This window comes from Emydura macquarii, unplaced genomic scaffold (genome assembly GCF_026122565.2).
Source record: "Emydura macquarii macquarii isolate MOO-44397 ecotype Brisbane River unplaced genomic scaffold, CSIRO-AGI_Emac_v2 contig_2981, whole genome shotgun sequence".
NCBI classification, from domain to species: Eukaryota; Metazoa; Chordata; order Testudines; family Chelidae; genus Emydura; species Emydura macquarii.
The window spans coordinates 11,675-30,840 of record NW_027133118.1 but is presented as its reverse complement, the minus strand read 5'-3'; the positions used below and the strand labels follow the sequence as shown (position 1 = coordinate 30,840).

Genomic DNA, 19,166 nt, shown 5'->3' with positions numbered 1-19,166 from the left:
TGCGCCCCTTTGTAATGCTGATCTAGTGTCTATTTTCATCTCGCTGCTCCAGGGCAGGGGCCACTCTGCTTCCTACAGCTCTTCTCCACAGACCCCTTTAGAGGGATCCCTGGCCCCTTCCCGAAGGGGCAGGCCACTCTGTTACAATGTCTTTGTACAGCGCCTTGCACGAGAGCTGTGGTTTTTGGGTGCTACCACAATATACTTTTGCGCGTGTACTTGTTTTGTAAGAACGATGACAGATGTCAATGAGTTTATGTCACCTCGGGCAATGGGGCACATTGGTTTGGTGTCAGCTTTTAGTGACTAATCCAACCTGAAGCAGACTTAAAACTGCCCAGTCAGATTCTATTGTATAACATGGGAAAGAACCGGGCGTGATCATCTCAATAAAGATTGCAGCATAATGTGTGTTAATTACTGTTATTGATTTGTATTGAAGACTCACCAAGTGTCAATCCCGCTGTGCTAGGCGCTGTACGCACCCATGACAAAAAGATGGTGCCTTTCATCAAAGAGCTTATAATGTCCGTATAAGGGGAGAGAAAACAGATGGATATGAGAGACCGGCGATATAACAACAGTAGGGTAACCATGATAAGCAGTTGTCTCAACACTCCAGCTGCTTACCCACTATCGAGTGTTTTGCAGATGTGTGCACAAAAGGGCAGAGTTAAGGGTACCTGTTCATGTTACAGTAACTAAGGAGGGAATATTCAGAGAGGCTTACAGGAGTTAAGTGCTTACCTCCCATTAAATCGGGAATTGGGCACTCCTTGGAAATTCTTTGAGAAATAGCAGGTGACCTTTTAGTCAACGGTTGTTCTCATGTAATTAAAGATTTTATCACAATGCAGACCCAAAGGAGCACAGTCAAGGGGGGTTGTACATGTTACTGCATGTCACTGGGAAAGCAAAAATTACTATAGTTTTTCATACACAGAGCCGAGCAAAGATAAGGCCACGTTATAATCCTTGAGAATAACACATATTGTAGTCATTGCAGATAATGATGGTCATTTTCAACCGAGCCTGAGGGAGTTAGGAGCCCAAAAGAGGCTGAGATTTCTGCACCCGATTCCCTTGGCCCCAGCTTGGATTACAGGCTCTATGCACAGGAGGCATTCCCACTGTATGGCAATGGGGTGCCTAAATGCCTTAGGCCCAGTTTAAATTCCCACTGTCTCAGGGTGGGCTGGCCCTTTAATTGGAGATGAGCTCATCCACACCTGTGCCTGGTCATCTGTTCCCAGGTGAGGATTTGGGCTGCAGGCTGTGTTGGGTCAGGTGACCAGGCATCGCGGGAGGGAGGCTGATCCATCCCAGCCAGGGGGACCAGTGGGTAAGGCAGACCTAGGGGACGTCTCTCTGGAATTGCCCAGGGTCTGGGGTGTCCTGGGAGCGCTGCACTGCTCAGAGATCTGAGGAACAGAAAGCTGGGCCTGGTGCGCCGATCCAAGGGTAAAGAGCAGAAGAATTCTGGTTCTCAGGAGACTCCTGCAGGGGATCCAGAGGGAACCCAGGGTCAGGGAGGATGCGGAAGAAGCTCTCCACAGCAGCCAGAAAGGAGGCCCAGCTGGAAGGAGCTGCACTGCCGGGCAGGAACAGTGCCCAGCAGAGGGAATTAGGAGCCCAGGATGAGCAGAATGGCCTGGAGATTCTGGCTTCCAACCGTTATTCTCTGTTAACAAACCAAACCCCAGACGGGGAGAGTGATCCCAGTGCCCTGGTTGCAGTGGGACGTTTGACTGAGGAAGGAGAGGGATGGAGGCAGTGACAGCAGTTTGGATAAGACCCTGTCCCATGCAGCCTTTGGCTCCATGAACTTATCTATTTTTTTAACCCAGTTGTACTATTGGCCTTCACAACATCCCCTGGCAACAAGTTCCACAGGTTGACTGTGCATTATATGAAGAGATACTTCTGTTTGTTTGTTTAACCTCTTTCCTAGTAATTTCATTGGGTAACTCCTGGTTCTTGTGTTATGTGAAGGGGTAAATAACACTTCCCTCTTCACTTTCTCCACACCAGACCTCTATCTTAAGCCCCTCAGTCATCTGTTCTCCAAGTTGAAAAGTCCCAGTCAATCTGTTGCATTGAGTTAATCATTTTTGTTTCCCTGCTCTGTTCCTTTTCCAATTCTAATATATTTTTTTTGAGTTAGGGAAACCAGAACTGCACGCAGTATTCAAGGTGTGGGTGTATCATGGATTATGTAGTGGCATTATAATATTGACTGTCTTATTATCTAGTCCTTTCCTAATCGTTCCTAATAGTCTGAAAAATGACCATTTATACCTAACCTTTGTTTCCTGCCTTTTAACCAATCTATGAAAGGACCTTCCCTCTTATTCCATGACTGCTCAGTTTCCTTAAGAGCCTTTGGTGAAGGACCTTGTCAAAGGCTCTATGAAAGTCCAGGTATACTAAATAACTGGATCACCCTTGTCCACGTGTTTGTTCTCCCCTGCAAATAATTCTAATAGATTGGTATGATGCTGACATGGAACTGCTTTCAGTTTCCTTTACAAAAATTATGCAAGTGATGGTGAAAACAAAGGCTGCTCCTCTGTCTCTCTCTTTCCGTCCCCATCTCTCTCTCTCTCTCTCTCTCTGAGATCTATTACAAAATTTTGCTATCTTTTCGTCTCAGAGTCAGAGCTGACACCTCAGTTTGCTATGCCTTTCCCCACGCTTTGATAGGATAGGTACAACTAAGGTTATGCTAATACTGGATAGGGAGCCCTGGACACTTGATTCATCTAGTGAGCCACAGGATTAGCAATCTATGGTAGCAGAACATAGCCCCCATAGATGGAGAGCGCTAGCTAACTCCCTTGCATGTTACACGGTGAGATCAATTCTGGAAAAAAGAAAAAAATTCAAAAAATAAGGCAAAGGACCAAGAATTTTTGCATTAATCTTATTACACAACTGATCTTAGGAACCAAGAATCCTAACTTCACTGGAATGACTCATAGACTGTAAGGTCAGAAGGGACCAATATGATCATCTAGTCTGACCTCCTGCACAACGCAGGCCACAGAACCTCACCCACCCACTCCTGTAGTAGACCTTTAACTATGACTGAGTTATTGAAGTCCTCAGATCATGGTTTAAAGACTTTAAGGTACAGAGAATCCACCAGCAAGTGAGCTGAACCCCATGCCAAAGAGGAAGACAAAAAACTCCAGAGCCTTTGCCAATCTGCCCTGGGAGAAAATGCCTTCCCAACCCCAAATATGGTGATCAGTTAAACCCTGAGCATGTGGGCAAGACTCACCAGCCAGACACCCAAGAAAGAATTCTCTGTAGTAACTTAGAACCCTCCCTACGTAATGTCCCTTCATAGGCCATTGGCATGTCTACCACCAGTAGTCAAAGATCAGTCAGTTGCCAAACTAGGCTCTCCCATAATACCATCCCCTCCATAAATGTATCAAGCTCAGTTTTGAAGTCAGCTCGGTTTTTTGCCTCCACTGCTCCCCTTGGGAGGCTGTTCCAGAACTTCACTCACAGCACATCCTGCCTAAAATAGCCTTTCCCTGCTTGGCTTTATCTTTCCAACTGGTGCTCCTACGACAGAATCGTAGAAATCAGTGGGTAGAAAAGCTGCCACAGGAAACAATCATGAATTTCTCTGGACTGGAAGGTGATAATGACCCCTCCTGACCTTAAAACTTCTAGGTCTATACGTGACACAGTGAGTCCATCGTGGAGCCAGGAAATGATTTTACCTTACATGTCGTGTGAACCCAGGCAGAAGAAATTGTTTGGTAATTTTACTTTATTTTTATAAAACGTCCTCCTTTGAACTGCACAGCTCCCAAATGTTTAAATCATTCATAAAACCTTTCTCCTCCTCCTCAGTCCCCTCACAGCATCCTTCACCGCCTTGTTTGTCAAGTTGTAGATCACAGGGTTTAACACGGGAGTGATGACGGTATAAAAAAGAGCATCACTTTGTCCACGTCCCGTACGTGGTTGGACTTGGGCCACAGGTACATAGCATAGGCTATGCCATTATACAAATGGGAACAGAGGCACCTTAGAGTTCAGACGTGCTCTTTGTTAATATCATACAGATTCTAAAGAATAGCTGATATAGACATGAACCAAATATACAAAAAGAACTAAAAGGGTTCACATTTATTAACAGATACTAATGAGGGATTCTCAAAAGTGCCTAAAACCCATTGGGAATTCGGTGCCAAACGGTTTTGGCATATTTTAAATTGCACTAGGTACCTACCTGCACCATCTAGTGCCTACATAACGTTGTCCTCTGGCCTTAGGGGACTTAGGCTGACGTTTGTGACACTGTCAGCCGTTGAAGCAGAGGCTCTGTGTCTGTGGGCGGTTTTCCAGCCCAGGGCAAGGGCATTGTTTAGGCCAAAAAGAGGCAGAGGAAGTTGTTTGTGCAAGAAGATGGATCCTGGTTTTTTTGCTGCTAGAGACCCTGTGTTCACTACCTGGCTCCCGGCTTAATTCCCAGTCACTGAGGCCAGCCCTGCCCTGTTCCCAGCCCTGGTTGCTGACTGCCCTGGCTACAACCCCAGGCTATGGTTCTTTGGTTTCTGACTCCGTGCTGACCCTGTATCAGCTCTGACACCTGACTCCTGACTTCAGACCCACCCATTGGCCTCTGGTTCTTGAACACGGCGCTGGCCGCCAGCCCAGATTGGCCACATCACGGTCACTGGTCCAGCTCTTCCACAAACCCTGTGCCTTTTATTTCAGAGACAGAGTGAGTGAGAGAGCTCCGTGGGAACCGCCACTTACGTTGCACAGAAAATATTGCATTTCCGATTCCCGCTCCCCGGCCCCGACTTGAAAGCAGAACAAAAAGCTGGAAATGCAACGTTTTCTGCGGCAGGGACATTTAAAAAAATTCCACTTCACTAGGGATGGAAATGATTTTTTTCCCCAAAAAATCTCATGCAGGGAGATGACCAAGCTGGCAAGCCACCCGGGCAGCTGGGGCTGCAGGCAGTGCACCTTACATGCCTGGGTATCCCAAGGAGCCCAGCAACCCAGGGAGTCAGGCAGCCTAAGAACACATCTCTCCACCTTTGCACCAGGATGGCAGGCCAGGAATCCCAATTTCCTTTGCAGTGGAGAGAGAAGCAGGCCAAGGAGCGGGGCTTCCTTGGAGCCTGAGAAGCCAGACAGCTGGGGAGCCCACTCACCCATCTAACCACCACGAGTGCCAATGGGGATTGCAAGCAACCTGGCAGCACAAGAACTGACCAGGCAGCCTGGAATCAAAGGGCAATGGGCAACCTGGCTGCCCATCAGGTGGGCACTCGGGGAGTGAAGAGCTTAGGACGTTGACCAGACTGGGGAGCCAGGCAGGTAGGAGATTTGGACAGAATGGAGCTGGGACAGCGCAGGGTGTCAGTCAACCAACATCTGGCGAGACAGGGATCTCTGGGAGCTGGCAAAGTGGGGATCCCTGGGATATGAACAGTTCACCAGGCTGAGAACTGGGGGAGCTGGGCACGCCATCCCTCCATTCATCTGACAACCGCCCAGCCTGGTGGGAGGGGCTGGTCCAGAATATAAAAGAAATATCAATTAAATTAAAATAATATATTTGTAAAAAGTTTCAAAGCATATAAAATACACTTTAAAACATATAAAAATAGTAAAAAATATTTTTTTTGGAAAAAAGTAAAGTCTGAAATTGAACCAACACCTGCGGGTGAGAGTCAATGGGACGTGAGCTCCCCCATCACATGTCAGGAGCTTCCGTGTGCACCCCACTCTCTGCCCCCCAGGGCAGGGCTAACAGCAGTCTCACTCCGGCCATGCGGCCACCCCAGCCTGGGAGTGAGGGACGGCCCCCTCCTGGGCTCCCAGACCCGCAGACAAAGCCCGGGTGGAACCACTCCCATTTACACTTGCCGGACACAAGGCTCTTTCTCTGGTTGTACAGGGGATAGGAGACCCCAGGCAGAGTTCACATAAAACTAAGTTTTTCATAAGCCCTTATTTACACCATCCATTGTGAATTCTTCCTCCAGTGCCAGGTCTTCTCCCCCAGGTTACAGTTGGGGCAAATGAGGCACGGAGAGCTGAGATGATTCAGTTGCGTAGCTGGGCTTAGATCACAAGAGCTCCAGGTGACTTGACTTCCTCTCTACAACCCCTGCTGCCTGGCTGCCCTTGTTATCGTTGTAGGCTGGGATTGTCAAGGCGGTCTAAGGGAGTTAGGCCCCCAAGACGTGCATGCCTTACTCTCCCTTAGGCTCCTTTGCAAATCCCAGCCTTCATAATTCTGAAAGTCAAGAGAAGCCCAGGCCTTGGAAGATGCCAAGAGAGACCCGGGGCCAGAATTACAAAGGGGTTTAGGCATCTAAAGAAGCTAATAGTTGCGTTGTGGGATTTGCAGTAACACCTCAGCAAGTTAGGTGCCTAACTCCCATTGGATGTCCATGGGATTTAGCTACCTAGAACATTTAGGAGTTTTGGGAAATCCCAGTATATACCTGCCTCCACCTTTAGGTGCCCAAATCCCTTGGTAATCCCGGTGCACAGAAAGCACAGAAGCTGGGCTGGAGTCAGGAAACACTGGGGTAAATCCTAGGGCCTGTGCTAGGCAGGGGGTCAGACTAGAGGAGCAGAATGGCCCCTTTTGGCTTTAAAATGGATGAGTCTATGAAGTTTTGCCTCTGGGCCTCTGCTTCTGAGCTGTTCAGGTCTCTCGGGAGTGAGTCCCACAAGCCCTTAGGAAATAGACATGGGTAAATCACCTTCCCGCAGCATCGCTCCTTTAATGCCAGTGACGCTCAAAGCCTGCTACACACAGCTCAGCTGCAGAGAGCAACCGGTCTGAGTCTAGTTCTGTCAGGTCATGCTCAGAGTGAGGGGTGAGATGACTCTTACACACTTGTGTCTTTGTCGTGTAAACAGATAGATAGATAATGACCGAAGAATCCTGGAGCTGGACGACTAGATTCATCACCTCTTCGGGAAAAATCCACAGCGGCCAGTACAGTAAGTGTGCTATTTCAATTAAATATGTGTGTGGGGAATAACATACAAAGGAAATTTAAAGAACACGAATCAGAATTGCTCTCAGCACTCATTAAGGATTTCACTATTAAGTTACTCAAACAACTAGAGACAGTCAGAAGAAACAAAAATTCCTCCTTTTGAAAATAACTTTTCATCAGAAACCCCAAACCCTTTTTTTCCCTTCTTTAGGCAACTGAGAACTTTCAGCTGAAAAGTGTAGATTTAAGATGAAAACCAAACAGGATTGCTTGCTGAGTATTTAGTTTTCCATCATAAAAGATTTTCAATGAAAACAGATACATGGTGAGAAAAACTTTGTTTTGCTGGAAACCCAAATTTTCCGTCCAAAAATGCAACCAACCAAAATTTAACTGAAAATTTCCAAACAGACTTAAACTTCAAACAAGGGTGGGGAAACTTTAATGTTGGCTAATAACACCATAACTGGAAACCCATTGATTCGGTTTCATCTGTTTGATTTCTGTTTCAAAGGAAAGTAAAACTGAGTAATGGCAAAGCCAATACCCACAGAATATGTGTTATAGGGACTAGGAGTTTCAAACCCAGTTTCAGAGTTGCACCCAGCACCCAGATCTGTCTATCCTGACATGGAGCTTAGATGGACAGGGAGGAGGTCACTGGGACTAGAAACCTTTTTGTCTAGCTCCATATCCAGGCTCCATCTCTGCTGACAGCTGAGCACACAAATATTGTAATGAGGTGCAGAAAATATACACATTGTAAGACACAGCCTATCCCTCAAAGAGCTCACAGTCCTAGTAGACCAGGCAGAGAAAGGGAGGGAGGGAAAGAGAGTCCCAGGGAGGGTAAATGACTGGCTGAAGGTCATACAATAGGTCAATGGCAGAGCCAAGGACAGAACCCAGTTGTCCTGATTGCCACTGACCTGCAGAGCACAGACACAAAGTCACAAAGGGAAACGATACAGCACAGCAGTAACTGAGCCGTGCCACTAACCCATCATCACACAGCTTTGTAAGCATGGCTGGCACTGGGGGCCAGAAATCAATGTGTGAATTGGCAGCAGGCCTTCTATGTGGAAACATCACAGCCGAGTGGCCGTGTCGTATTTCCCTGGCAATGGGACTGAGGCTGTGCTGGTGTTTTACAGTTTCAGTTCCAGGCCCAAGCTGCGACCCTGCGGTTGTTCACAATAGGGGGACTTTCTTTGCTAGGACTTTTGGATTCGGCGTGTACCTTGTTCCATCTTCTTACTGCATTTTATCAAGCCAGGCCCTGGCTCCAATCTTCACAGGTGTGATCTGACCCAGTGTAAGTGTTCCTGGTTCCGTGGGAGGCCACAGCGGCTTCCTACACAGGGGAATATCTCGCACTTGGCGAGGGAGTAGTTCTAGTCGTCCACCCTTAAGCAGGGTGAGCAGCAGTTAGTCACGCAGGCCCTTAGTCAGGGCGAGCGACCAGGAGTCTATTGCTCCAACCCCTAGGTAGGGTGAGCAGAGGCGGATTGCTCAGGCCCTCAGGCAGGGTGAGTGAGCAAGAAGTCTAGGTTCTAACCCTTAGGCAGGGTCAGCCCAGGAGGCAACGGCTTCCGGCGGGGTCAGGAGAGCAATTCTCCTGGGGTGGCTAGGGAAAAGGGGAAAGGGAGGGTGACGCAGGCCCACCCGTCTCCACTGCATCCCAGCCCAGGGCCCTAGCAGTGGCAGAAGCGGCTGCCACTGTGCCGGCGGGGCTCCCGCCGCAACACACCGGCTATAAGGCAGCTTCAGCCACAGGCCGTGGCTGTCCCTGGGCTACTTCCTCCCCACTGACCCTAGTACCTGATTCCTCCATGGCACGGGGATAGTCCACCGGGTGTAGCGCCGTCAGTCCTTCCTCATCAATGGGGGGTAAGGCAGGAAGCTCCTCTTCAGGGGGAAGCTCCTCCAGGTCATCGTAGGTGGGGAGTGGCTCGGCCTCGGGCAGCTCCTCCAAGTCCTGTCCCGCTGCAGGGAGGGGCTCAGCGGCCAGCAGTTCCTCCAAATCCGGCCCGGCCTCCGGGGGTGCCCGCCACTCGGGCTGCTCTGGGGTCTCGGCCCAGCCAGGCGGTTCCAGAGCACGGCCCCGGGCTCGGGGTAATTCGGCCCAGTCATCCTGGCCGGGTTGCCTTGTCCAGCTCCTCGAGGGCCCTATCCAATCCCCGGGCCCAGGTGGGGCCGGGGTTCATCGGCAGCGGCTAGGCTCTGGCCTAGGCCTCTGCTGGCGGGGCAGCACGTCTGCCTCTGGCGGCAGTCTGGGCCCTACTGAGCTCAGGGGCCAGGCTTTTGTACTTCCCCTTCCTGTTGGGGCTCCGCTCCGCGGCTGCCAATTGGCCTGGCCGGGTGGTCCTATCACGGCCCGGGTCCCTTGTTGCCGGGCAGACTCTGGGGCAGGGTGTGAATTGGGCCAATCAGAGCGCTCGTGTCCTTCCTCAGGCTCTGGCTCCGTGGGAGGCGACAGCGGCTTCCTACACCCAGCTTCCAAGATGTGTGTGGATTGACATCAGTGGGATAACGCACTGGACTAGTCATTCCATGCCCCACAGCGAGGAGCCCTCACCGCCCCTGCTCAGTGGGTGTGATCAGGGCTGTGCTCTGACAGTCACATCGTCAGTTATTATGGAGAGAGGAATCAGGGTCATTCCCTCGGTCATTCTAATCCTCACCGTTGCCCTTCTCCTTCCCTCCGCAGGCAGGACACAATGTGCTGAGGAAGAAAATGTCCAACCTGACGACCATCACCGAGTTCCTTCTCCTGGGATTCCCTGAGATGCGGGAGCTGCAGATTTTGCACTTTGTGGTGTTTCTAGTGGTTTACCTGGCAGCCCTGGTGGGGAATCTTCTCATTATCACAGCCATAGCCCTCGACCGCCACCTTCACACCCCCATGTACTTCTTCCTGATGAACCTGTCCATCATAGACATTGGCTCCATCTCTTTTGCCATCCCCAAATCCATGGCCAATTCCCTCATGAACACCAGGTCCATTTCTTATGCTGGGTGCATTGCCCAAGTCTTTTTCCTCCCCTTGTTGATGGGAACAGATATTTTCCTTCTCACTGTCATGGCGTACGATCACTATGTCGCCTTCTGCCAGCCGCTGCACTACGAGAGAGTGATGAACAAGGGAGCTTGTGTCCAAATGGCAGCCGGGGCCTGGGCCAGCAGTGTTCTCAATTCTGCCCTGCACAACGGGAACATGTTGGCAATCTCCTTCTGCAGAGTCAACAAGGTGGATCAGTTCTTCTGTGAAATTCCCCAGCTACTCAAGTTCACCTGCTCTGATTCCTATGTCATTGAAACTGGGCTCATTGTCTGTAATGTGGGCTTATTGCTAATTTGTTTTTTCTTTATAATTGTGTCATATGTTCAGATCATCATCACAGTGCTGAGAAACACCTCTGAGCAGGGCCGGCACAAAGCCTTCTCCACCTGCCTGCCTCACCTCACTGTTGTCTCACTCTTTACTTCCACTGGCGGCTTTGCCTATCTGAAACCCATCTCCAGCTCAACGTCACGGCTGGATCTTGTGGTGGCTGTTTTATATACTGTGGTGCCTCCCGTAATGAATCCCATCATCTATAGCATGAGAATCAAGGAGATCAAAGCTTCCCTGTGGAAACTGATAGGGTGGTGGTTATTGACTAAAAATTATAGGTCTATCTTTTTTTCCTTTGTCTGTGATTTCATTCTTTGTCTGTATAGAAATGTAATCAATGGGTGACATTAGTGTCTCTGTAAGAACATGCTTTGTAATCTCTTTACATGCAAAGGGGTATTTACAGTGGCAAAAATGCACACTTTAGGAGAGTAAAGAGTTAAAAGCTGGACAAACGGTCAGGCCTAAGTTACAGGGAACAGGGTCAAGGCATGGGGAAACCTTGTTTCTGCTAATTGGTATGAATTCAAGTTAAAGTCTGTTATCTCTTTTCCTTTCCTCCCTTCCTGTCCATCTGTGCAGGGGATGCGGCTAACTATCACCATTCCTGCACAAGGCCAGGATGGGAAGAAAGCATTATTTTCCTTCCCCCTGGCATACCTTTACTTCAAAGAATGCTGGTGTAAAATGTATAGGTTTTAAGGTGATGTGCCTGCCCTCTGTATGGTAATCCTGTAAACAACAAACAGGGGCGGGTATAATTGTATTCATTATGTAGTTGTTACTATTCATTTTATAAGTGTCAATGTAACAAAATAAGGGTCAACGGGGAGTTGCTGGAAATGTGTACATTTACGTACTGTTATGGATAAAATAATTGTAAAGTAACCCCCTCGTTGCTCACTTGCAGCATCAAGGTGGAACGAGCGGGAAAACCAGTTTAGTTATTTCTAACACACACAAACTCAGGTCAATGGAGTTACTGTAAATTTACACTAGTGGAAATAAGATCGGAATCCGTTTATCGATCTATGTGTCTCTCTCAGGTCCCTGTACTGCCACCCATCCCTGGGCTAGCTGAGTACCTTCCACATAAAAGCAGCAGCCAGATCAAAGTCTAGTGAACTTTATGAGGTCATTGGGTCTTCTCCTTTTGGGCGTATAAACTCTGCTTGTGTTATTCTGACTGTTGGTTTATTGTTTGCTTGTGTAACTCCGAGGGATATGACAGTATGAAATCCTAAACTCTGTGTTGTGGAATTATTGCCAAGCTGATGACACATTTCTGCTGTCTCTCAGGGGCCGCGTTTTGTACTGGATTCCGGACAGCTGCCCTGGCTGGGATAGGTGTTTGACACCAGGCTGAAGGACCACCACTGACAGCCGTCAAGAATAGGCATTTGGGGGTCATTGATTTTTAAGCTCTTTAAATGAATTCCCCGCCCTGCCCCTGGAAAACTAGAGAATGGAACGTCACAGTTTAAACCCGTGGCACAGAGACGGGGGCCTGGTGAACAGCACGGTTTTGCTTTCTGCAGTGAGAGAACGAACATGGACACAAACAGGACAGACAGAAAGAAGCAAGAGGGAAGGAGCGACTCTACCCAGCCGGAAACTCTGATTAACATGGGACTCACAGGAGGGGTAAGATCAGACCATGGGAGGGGTCTGCGTCTGCCCTCAGATGAGGGCATCTTCAGGATGGTGGAAAAGATGCGGCTGTAGGACAAGAGGATGAGCAAAAATGGAACCAGTGAAAGGAACACCATAAGGATAGTAAGAGCAACTTCATTCTAGCGGTGTCTGTGGAGGCCAGTCTCATCACAGGGAGAAGAAAGAAATGACTGATTCTATTAGACCCACAGAAAGGCAGTGTAAATATGGAAAGGGTGTGTCCAAATGCCACCAGGATACCAATGGTCCAGGAACCAGCTGTCATCTGAGCGCAGAGGGTTTGGTTTATAATGAGGGTGTATTGCAGGGGATGGCATATGGCCACGTATTGGTCATATGCCATGACAGAGAGGAGGCAGCACTCTGTAATGCCAAAGAGAACAAAGAAACACATCTGAGCACCGCAGCCCACGAAGGAGTTGGTCTAGGTCTCCGACAGCAGGTTCACCAGCATTTTGGGCTGCGTGACTGAGGTGTAGCAGATCTGCCAGGAAGGATAAATTCCTGGGGAAGCAATACATGGGGTGTGAAGGGCAGAGTCAGCGATCGTGACACTAAGAGTGTTCCCACCAGGGCCTTCACATAGAAGGTGAACACCAGTAGAAAGAGCAGGACTTGCAATGACTGGAAATCAGAGGATCCCAGCAACTCTGTCTCAGTCACACAGGTCTGGTGGCTCTTCTCCATATCTTCAACACACTTCAGCAGGGACCTGGGAGGTTCAAAACAAAGGGCAGCACCTTTTGTAATAATAGATGTAGAGATGGGACAAAAAAATTGTTGAAACTGTTCTCTTTTGCAAAATGCTGTTTTGTTGATATTCAAATAACTTGCAGAAATGTGCCGATTTTGGGCAAAATGTTCCACACAAAAATATTCAAAAGCTAATGTTTTGTGTATCTACTTTCCCATTTCATTTTGTTCCAGATTTCTTGTTTTGTTTTGTTTTGATTGTTTGACAGAAGCTAGGAGGGTGGATGGATCACTTGATGATGACCTGTTCTGTTCATTCCCTCTGAAGCACTTGGCATTGGCCACTGTCGGAAGACAGGACACTGGGCTAGAAGGACAATTGGTCTGACCTAGTATGGCCTTACTTATGTTCTTATTATTTGTATGTTCTATTACAATATTGTAATTGTAAAATATTAAATTTTAACATGTAATACATGATTATATGTATACATTATATATACTATAATATATTTTATTTTGCATTATACTTAATATTTTACTATATTGCATTTAATATTTATTATTCTATTATCATTCTAAAGGGTTGTTTCACTTCAACATGATCAAAACAAAACTTTTCAATAACATCCTTTTCAGGGTTGTGATTGAAATCTTTATTCAGAATTTCCATTTTTAAACGTATTTAGGTGCCTGGTGGGATTTTCAAAAACATCTAAGGTAACCTTAGAGTGTGCCTACCAGGTTTGTATGTATTTGTGTACCCTATATACACATTAAATAACAGCAGAGTATGTGGATAGCTAGCTTGCTAGATAATAAAAGCCAATTATTGTGCCTTTTTGTTGTTTATGACTGTTGATGTCCAGATCAATGATTTCCTTGGAAGTATTCATTATTTGGTGTTATGCATCAAAGAATGTATGTGAATCTTTCTTATTCCATACCTCATTTACAATAACTTCATGATAAACATTGTCTGTGAGCCTTGAGCTGTTTTGACTTGACACATTTTAGCATGTCCCGTTTCCCTTGCCTTTTTAGTTACAATGGATTATTACAATTGGTTTTCTTAAAAAACTAATTCGTCTGGTTCAAATTGTCATAACTTCTTGTCCAAACACTCAGTGATTATGAATTTAAAACTCATCTCTGAATATTCTGATCTAAGGCACTGATCTAAAAAAAAAAATATATGGTGCTTAACTGTAAACATGAGAGAAGTACCACTGATGGCTTACAGCTAAACACATGCTTAAGTTTGCTTTTTTTTTTTTTAATTAGGGGGTTTGTGTCACAGTGTCCGGAGTGGCTCACATCTAAATGTGCCAAACTCAGGTCAGAGCACCAGAAAACAGAGCAGACACCCCAGACTGGGGGTATATTTCATCATTAGATTTCACCATGCCAGTAGTGAAAGTATGTTCCTGAGTCACTATCTATCACTGTCGTGGTCACAGATGGTCCCCTTATACTCTCTAGCTTCTCTTTACCATCCAGACAAATAGGACTTTCTGATAAAGGGTTATGAAAACCAGAAATCATATAAACGAGATTCTTCCAGCCCCAAAGGATTGGTTCCTCACCCTAGATCATTGGGTGCTCAGGTTCTTACCAAAAACAACACAGCACCCAATTCTTTCATAAACTAACTACAGATTTCTTAACTAAGAAAAAGAAATGAGAGAATTATCGAGAGATTAAAGCAGATAAAATACATTACAGCTGGATCAGACTGTGTTGTCTAAATGGTAGCAGAGAAGTTATAATCTGCCAGTCTCTTAGAGTCTTCATGAGTTCCTCAGGGTTGACCCAAGTGGATTTGGGGAACTCTGTCTTGTATCTGGAAACTCCCCTGGCAGCATCCAAAAAGATCAGAGAATCCCATCCAGTGTGTCTTTTTTTAGCTGAAAATAGTCTATCAATCCCTTTCAGCACACCATGGATCTTGCTTTGGTCACTGAAAACAGACAAAACTTGTGGATCTCCCATTCTCCAGGATAATGACCCATGCTTTGAAGCTAACAATCTTCTCACTCAAAGTTCTAAGGCTCCAATTCTGGTTTATGGCCCATTTCATTACAGAGATATAGCTAGTGCATTTAGTGACAATAATACAGAGCATTGCATTCGTTTTCATTAACACCATGACAAGAAGAAAACTCTTCCTTAAATGCAAAGCATCCTTTGATTTAAGTCCAGGATACAGACATGAGAAAGAACATGGCAGCAGCAGGCTAATTTAGTTACAGTAATACACATCAAACAAGATACATAGTGTGGCTGATGGCCGGCTTCCCTCCAGTGGGTCTCGCACCTTCCTGCTTGTAGTGGGCCAGGAAGTTGCCCGTCACCCCGTCTTCCTGGGGGAGGGGGTAGGGACCCGGGCCCACCCGCTCCTCCGGGTCCCAGCCCAGGGGCCCTATGAGAAGCAGCTATGTGCTGCTGGTACTGCTTTCCAGATGGCACACTCTTCCCCTGGGCTAATTCTCCCCCTCCTTCAGTCTTTCTGGCCTCTTGAGCCGGTACCTTCCTTTTTTACCTTCCTTTACCAGGACTCTCCATACGACGTAGCCCAGGTATTTGGCCTCAGCCAGTCCTATTGCACACTTAGCCGGGTTTGCTGTGAGGCCAACTTTCTGAAGGGAGTCGAGGACCGCCTCCACTTTCCCCAGGTGCGTTTCCCAGTCGGGGCTATGGATGACCACATCATCCAGGTAGGCGGCCGCATACTTGGTGTGGGGTCGCAGTAGGTGGTCCATCAACCTCTGGAAGGTTGCGGGGGCCCCATGGAGTCCGAAGGGGAGGACGGTATATTGAAATAGGCCGTCAGGTGTGGAGAAGGCGGTCTTCTCTCTGGCATCTTTGGCTAGGGGAATCTGCCAGTAGCCCTTTGTCAGGTCCAGGGTGGTCAGGTAGCAGGCCTTGCCCAACTGATCTACTAGTTCATCGATACGGGGGATTGGGTAGGCATCGAATTTAGATACCTCGTTCAGCTTTCTGAAGTCATTGCAGAAGCGCAGGGTCCCGTCAGGCTTGGGGACTAGGACTATTGGGCTGGACCACTGGCTGTGGGACTCTTCAATTACCCCGAGCTCCAACATCCTTCTTACCTCCTTCCTAATCTCTTCCCTCTTGGCCTCTGGGATCCGGTATGGTCTTATCGTCACCCGCGCCCCAGGGTCAGTGATGATGTGATGGTGGACCGTCGTTGTCCGACCGGGCTGTTTGGAGAACACGTCCTGGTTCCGCTGGATCATGTCAATAGCTTCGGTCCGTTGCTCGGGGGTTAATTCAGGGGATATTCTAACCTCCCCCTGTGGAGCATCTGTCTGGGGGGTCGCTTCTCGGGCAACCAGGCATGCCTCCCGGTCCCGCCAGGGCTTCAGTAGGTTAATGTGGTACAGCTGCACCGGCTTCCGGCGGTCTGGCTGTCTCACCTTGTAGTTCAGGTCTCCGACTGCTTCCACGATCTCATACGGACCTGCCAACTAGCTAGGAGCTTGCTTTCTGCCGTTGGCACCAGCACCATCACCCGATCTCCTGGCTGAAACCTCCGTGCCTTGGCCCGTCGGTTATAGTAGGTCCGCTGGGTCTCCTGGGCCTTCTTCAAGTGATCCCGCACAATGGGAGTTACCCGGGTTATTCGCTCTCGCATCTTTGCCACGTGCTCGATGACGCTTCGTCCTGAGTTGAGCTGCTCCTCCCAGTCTTCTTTGGCTATATCCAATATACCCCGTGGATGGCGACCATATAATAGCTCAAAGGGAGAGAACCCAGTGGATGCCTGAGGGACCTCCCGTACTGCAAACATCAGGTAGGGTAGTAGGGCATCCCAATCCTTCCCGTCTTGGGCCACTACCTTTCTTACCATGCTCTTGAGGGTACGATTAAACCTCTTGACCAGGCCATCCGTTTGCGGATGATAGACTGAGGTCCTCAGGGCCTGGATGCGGAGCAGGGTACAAAGGTCTTTCATTAATCTGGACATAAAGGGAGTCCCTTGGTCCGTCAAGATTTCCTTGGGGATGCCCACCCTAGCAAAAACCTGGAGTAGTTCCTTTGCGATCGCTTTGGAGGTGGGGTTCCTTAATGGGATGGCTTCAGGGTACCGGGTGGCATAGTCCAAAATGATGACCACGTGCCGATGGCCCCGCGCCGATCGTTCTAGCGGTCCCACCAGGTCCATAGCTATCCTCTCGAAAGGAACTTCAATGATGGGTAGGGGTACTAATGGGGCTCGCAGGTGAGGCCGGGGGCTGTGTAATTGGCACTCCGGGCAAGAGAGGCAGTATCTTTGTACCTCCGCCCGTATTCCTGGCCAGTAAAACCGTCTCAGAATTCGGTCAAGGGTCTTATCTACCCCTAAGTGCCCCCCGAATAAATGGCTGTGGGCCAGCTCCAATACTGCCCTGGTATGCTTTCGTGGCACCAAGAGCTGTTCTACCTCCTCGTCCCTCATCTGTGTCACCCGGTACAGCAGGTCGCGCCTCAGGATATAGTACGGCCCTGGGCCCTTGGTCCGGCCCTCCACGGGCACGCCGTCTATTTCCACTACCTCCCCTCTCACATTCACATATAGTGGGTCGTTGGCCTGGTCTTGCCCAAAAGTTTCCCGCAGGGGCCCCAACTGGACGTCCATTAGGGGCTCAGCCCCACCTTCACCCTCGGGACCGCCGCTGCTGGCACTGGGGCCTGTCTCTGGCTCCTTGCTAGTTTGGGCAGTCTCCTGGCCTGCTGAACGGGTTCGCCTATTAACCTGAGCAGCTTTCTGGGCCACAGCCAATATTTGCGTCCCTAGGTATTTAGCCGCCCTTCTTTCCTGCCGGGATTTCTGGGGCCTCCCAGGGGGTGCAAATACTTCAGGAGCAAATTCGGCAAATGCGGGGGCAGGGCTGGCTGCCTGTGCCTCGGTCTCCGGCAAGGGCCTGCCCTCCACTCCGGGCTCTACTGTGGGAAGTAGCTCCTCAAACCCAGGGAAATCTCTCCCAATCAACACTGGGTAGGGAAGTTTAGGGACCACCCCTGCTTTCACCCGGGTAACATTCCCCTGGATCTCAATCTTGACAGGGACCGAAGGGTCGAAATTTACAGTCCCGTGTACACAGGTTATCCCCGTGTGCTTGGCCCGGGTCATCTGGTCTCGCGCCACCAACATCCCGGAGACCAGGGTGACCGCACTCCCCGAATCTACCAGGGCAATGGTTTTGATGCCATTCATTTTGACCGGCCTGGTGTACCCATGGGGAGCCTCTACCACCCCTACCAGGCCAATGAGACCACAGCACCCTTCATGGCCTCCCAGATTGCATTGCATGGGTACGTCCCCATTGGGGCACTGGGCTGCTATGTGGCCCAGTTCCCCGCATCCATAGCACCGGTAGGACCGGTTAGTAGCCCCCCTCTGTCCTGGGCTATTTGGCTGGCCACCCCTGTCCTCGCCCCCCGAGTTCCCCAGTCCCCTTCGATCCTTGGGCCGGTCCTCAATGACTCGGCGTTCGAGTCCCATCCTCTTGGATCTCCCAATCGTCCCAGAACTGGGGTTGGTGCCCGGCCTTTGGGTCCGCCAGGTCTTCTCCCGGGGAGTCAGGGACAGTTCACGGGCTGCCAACTGTCTCTCCACGAGGGCGACCAGTTCGTCGTATGTAGAGGGATCATTCTGACCCACCCAGGCTCGGAGGCCTGATGGCAACCCCCGCATGTACCGGTCTACCACTAGTAGTTCCACCATCTTCTCAGTGCTGAGGGCCTCAGGGCGTAGCCACTTCCGAGTTAGGTGGATTAAATCAAACAGCTGGGACCCGGGTGCTTTGTCCTCCTGGTACAGCCATTCATGGAACCTCTTGGCCCGCATCGCCACCGTCACCCCAGATCGGGCCAGGATCTCAGCCTTTAGCTGGGAGTAGTCTGCAGCAGCATCTACCGCCATGTCATAGTAGGCCTTCTGGGCCTCTCCCCTAGGAAAGGGGCGAGGAGGCTGACCCACTGGTCTTGGGGCCAGGCCTCCCGCAGGGCTGTCCTCTCAAAGGCCAGTAGATATGCCTCCACATCATCCTCCTGCGTCATTTTATGGAGGTAGTTGCTGGCCCGTATGGCCCGCACCCCATCTGGGCTGCCCCCTCGCTCCATCAGGACTTTCAACTGGCCTACCACCTCTTGGAGTAGGGCCCGGTCCTGGGCAGCCTGGCTCATCAGAAGGCGGTTGGTCTCCTGCTGTAGTTGTACAGCCTCCCGCTGGGCCACTGCCTGGACTCGGGTAGCTTCCTGCTGGGCGGCTGTGGCTTGCACCAGGGCTTTCACCACATCCTCCATCTTAGTAGCAGGCTGGGTCGGGGTCTCCCTGGTTCAAACCCACTGCGCGAAGATCCCACTCCTGACACCACGTGTGGCTGATGGCCGGCTTC

At 49.5% G+C, this 19,166-nt stretch overlaps 1 protein-coding gene across 1 annotated transcript; it reads left to right on the top strand.

Moving 5' to 3' along the window:
• The first annotated feature begins 1,534 nt into the window (after positions 1-1,534).
• LOC137167759 (olfactory receptor 14A16-like) lies at positions 1,535-11,742 on the top strand. Its single transcript, XM_067570044.1, has 3 exons — positions 1,535-1,735; positions 9,709-10,578; positions 11,695-11,742. The coding sequence occupies exons 1-3, from the start codon at positions 1,535-1,537 to the stop codon at positions 11,740-11,742; spliced, it is 1,119 nt and encodes a 372-aa protein (XP_067426145.1).
• Positions 11,743-19,166: the final 7,424 nt, after the last annotated feature.

Coding starts and splice junctions, on each gene's coding strand:
- LOC137167759 (XM_067570044.1), top strand. CDS start 1,535: ATGCGGAAGAAGCTCTCCACAGCAGCCAGAAAGGAGGCCCAGCTGGAA. Junction 1,736..9,708: donor ATCCCAGTGCCCTGGTTGCA/GTGGGACGTTTG, acceptor TTCCCTCCGCAG/GCAGGACACAATGTGCTGAG. Junction 10,579..11,694: donor TATATACTGTGGTGCCTCCC/GTAATGAATCCC, acceptor GCTGTCTCTCAG/GGGCCGCGTTTTGTACTGGA.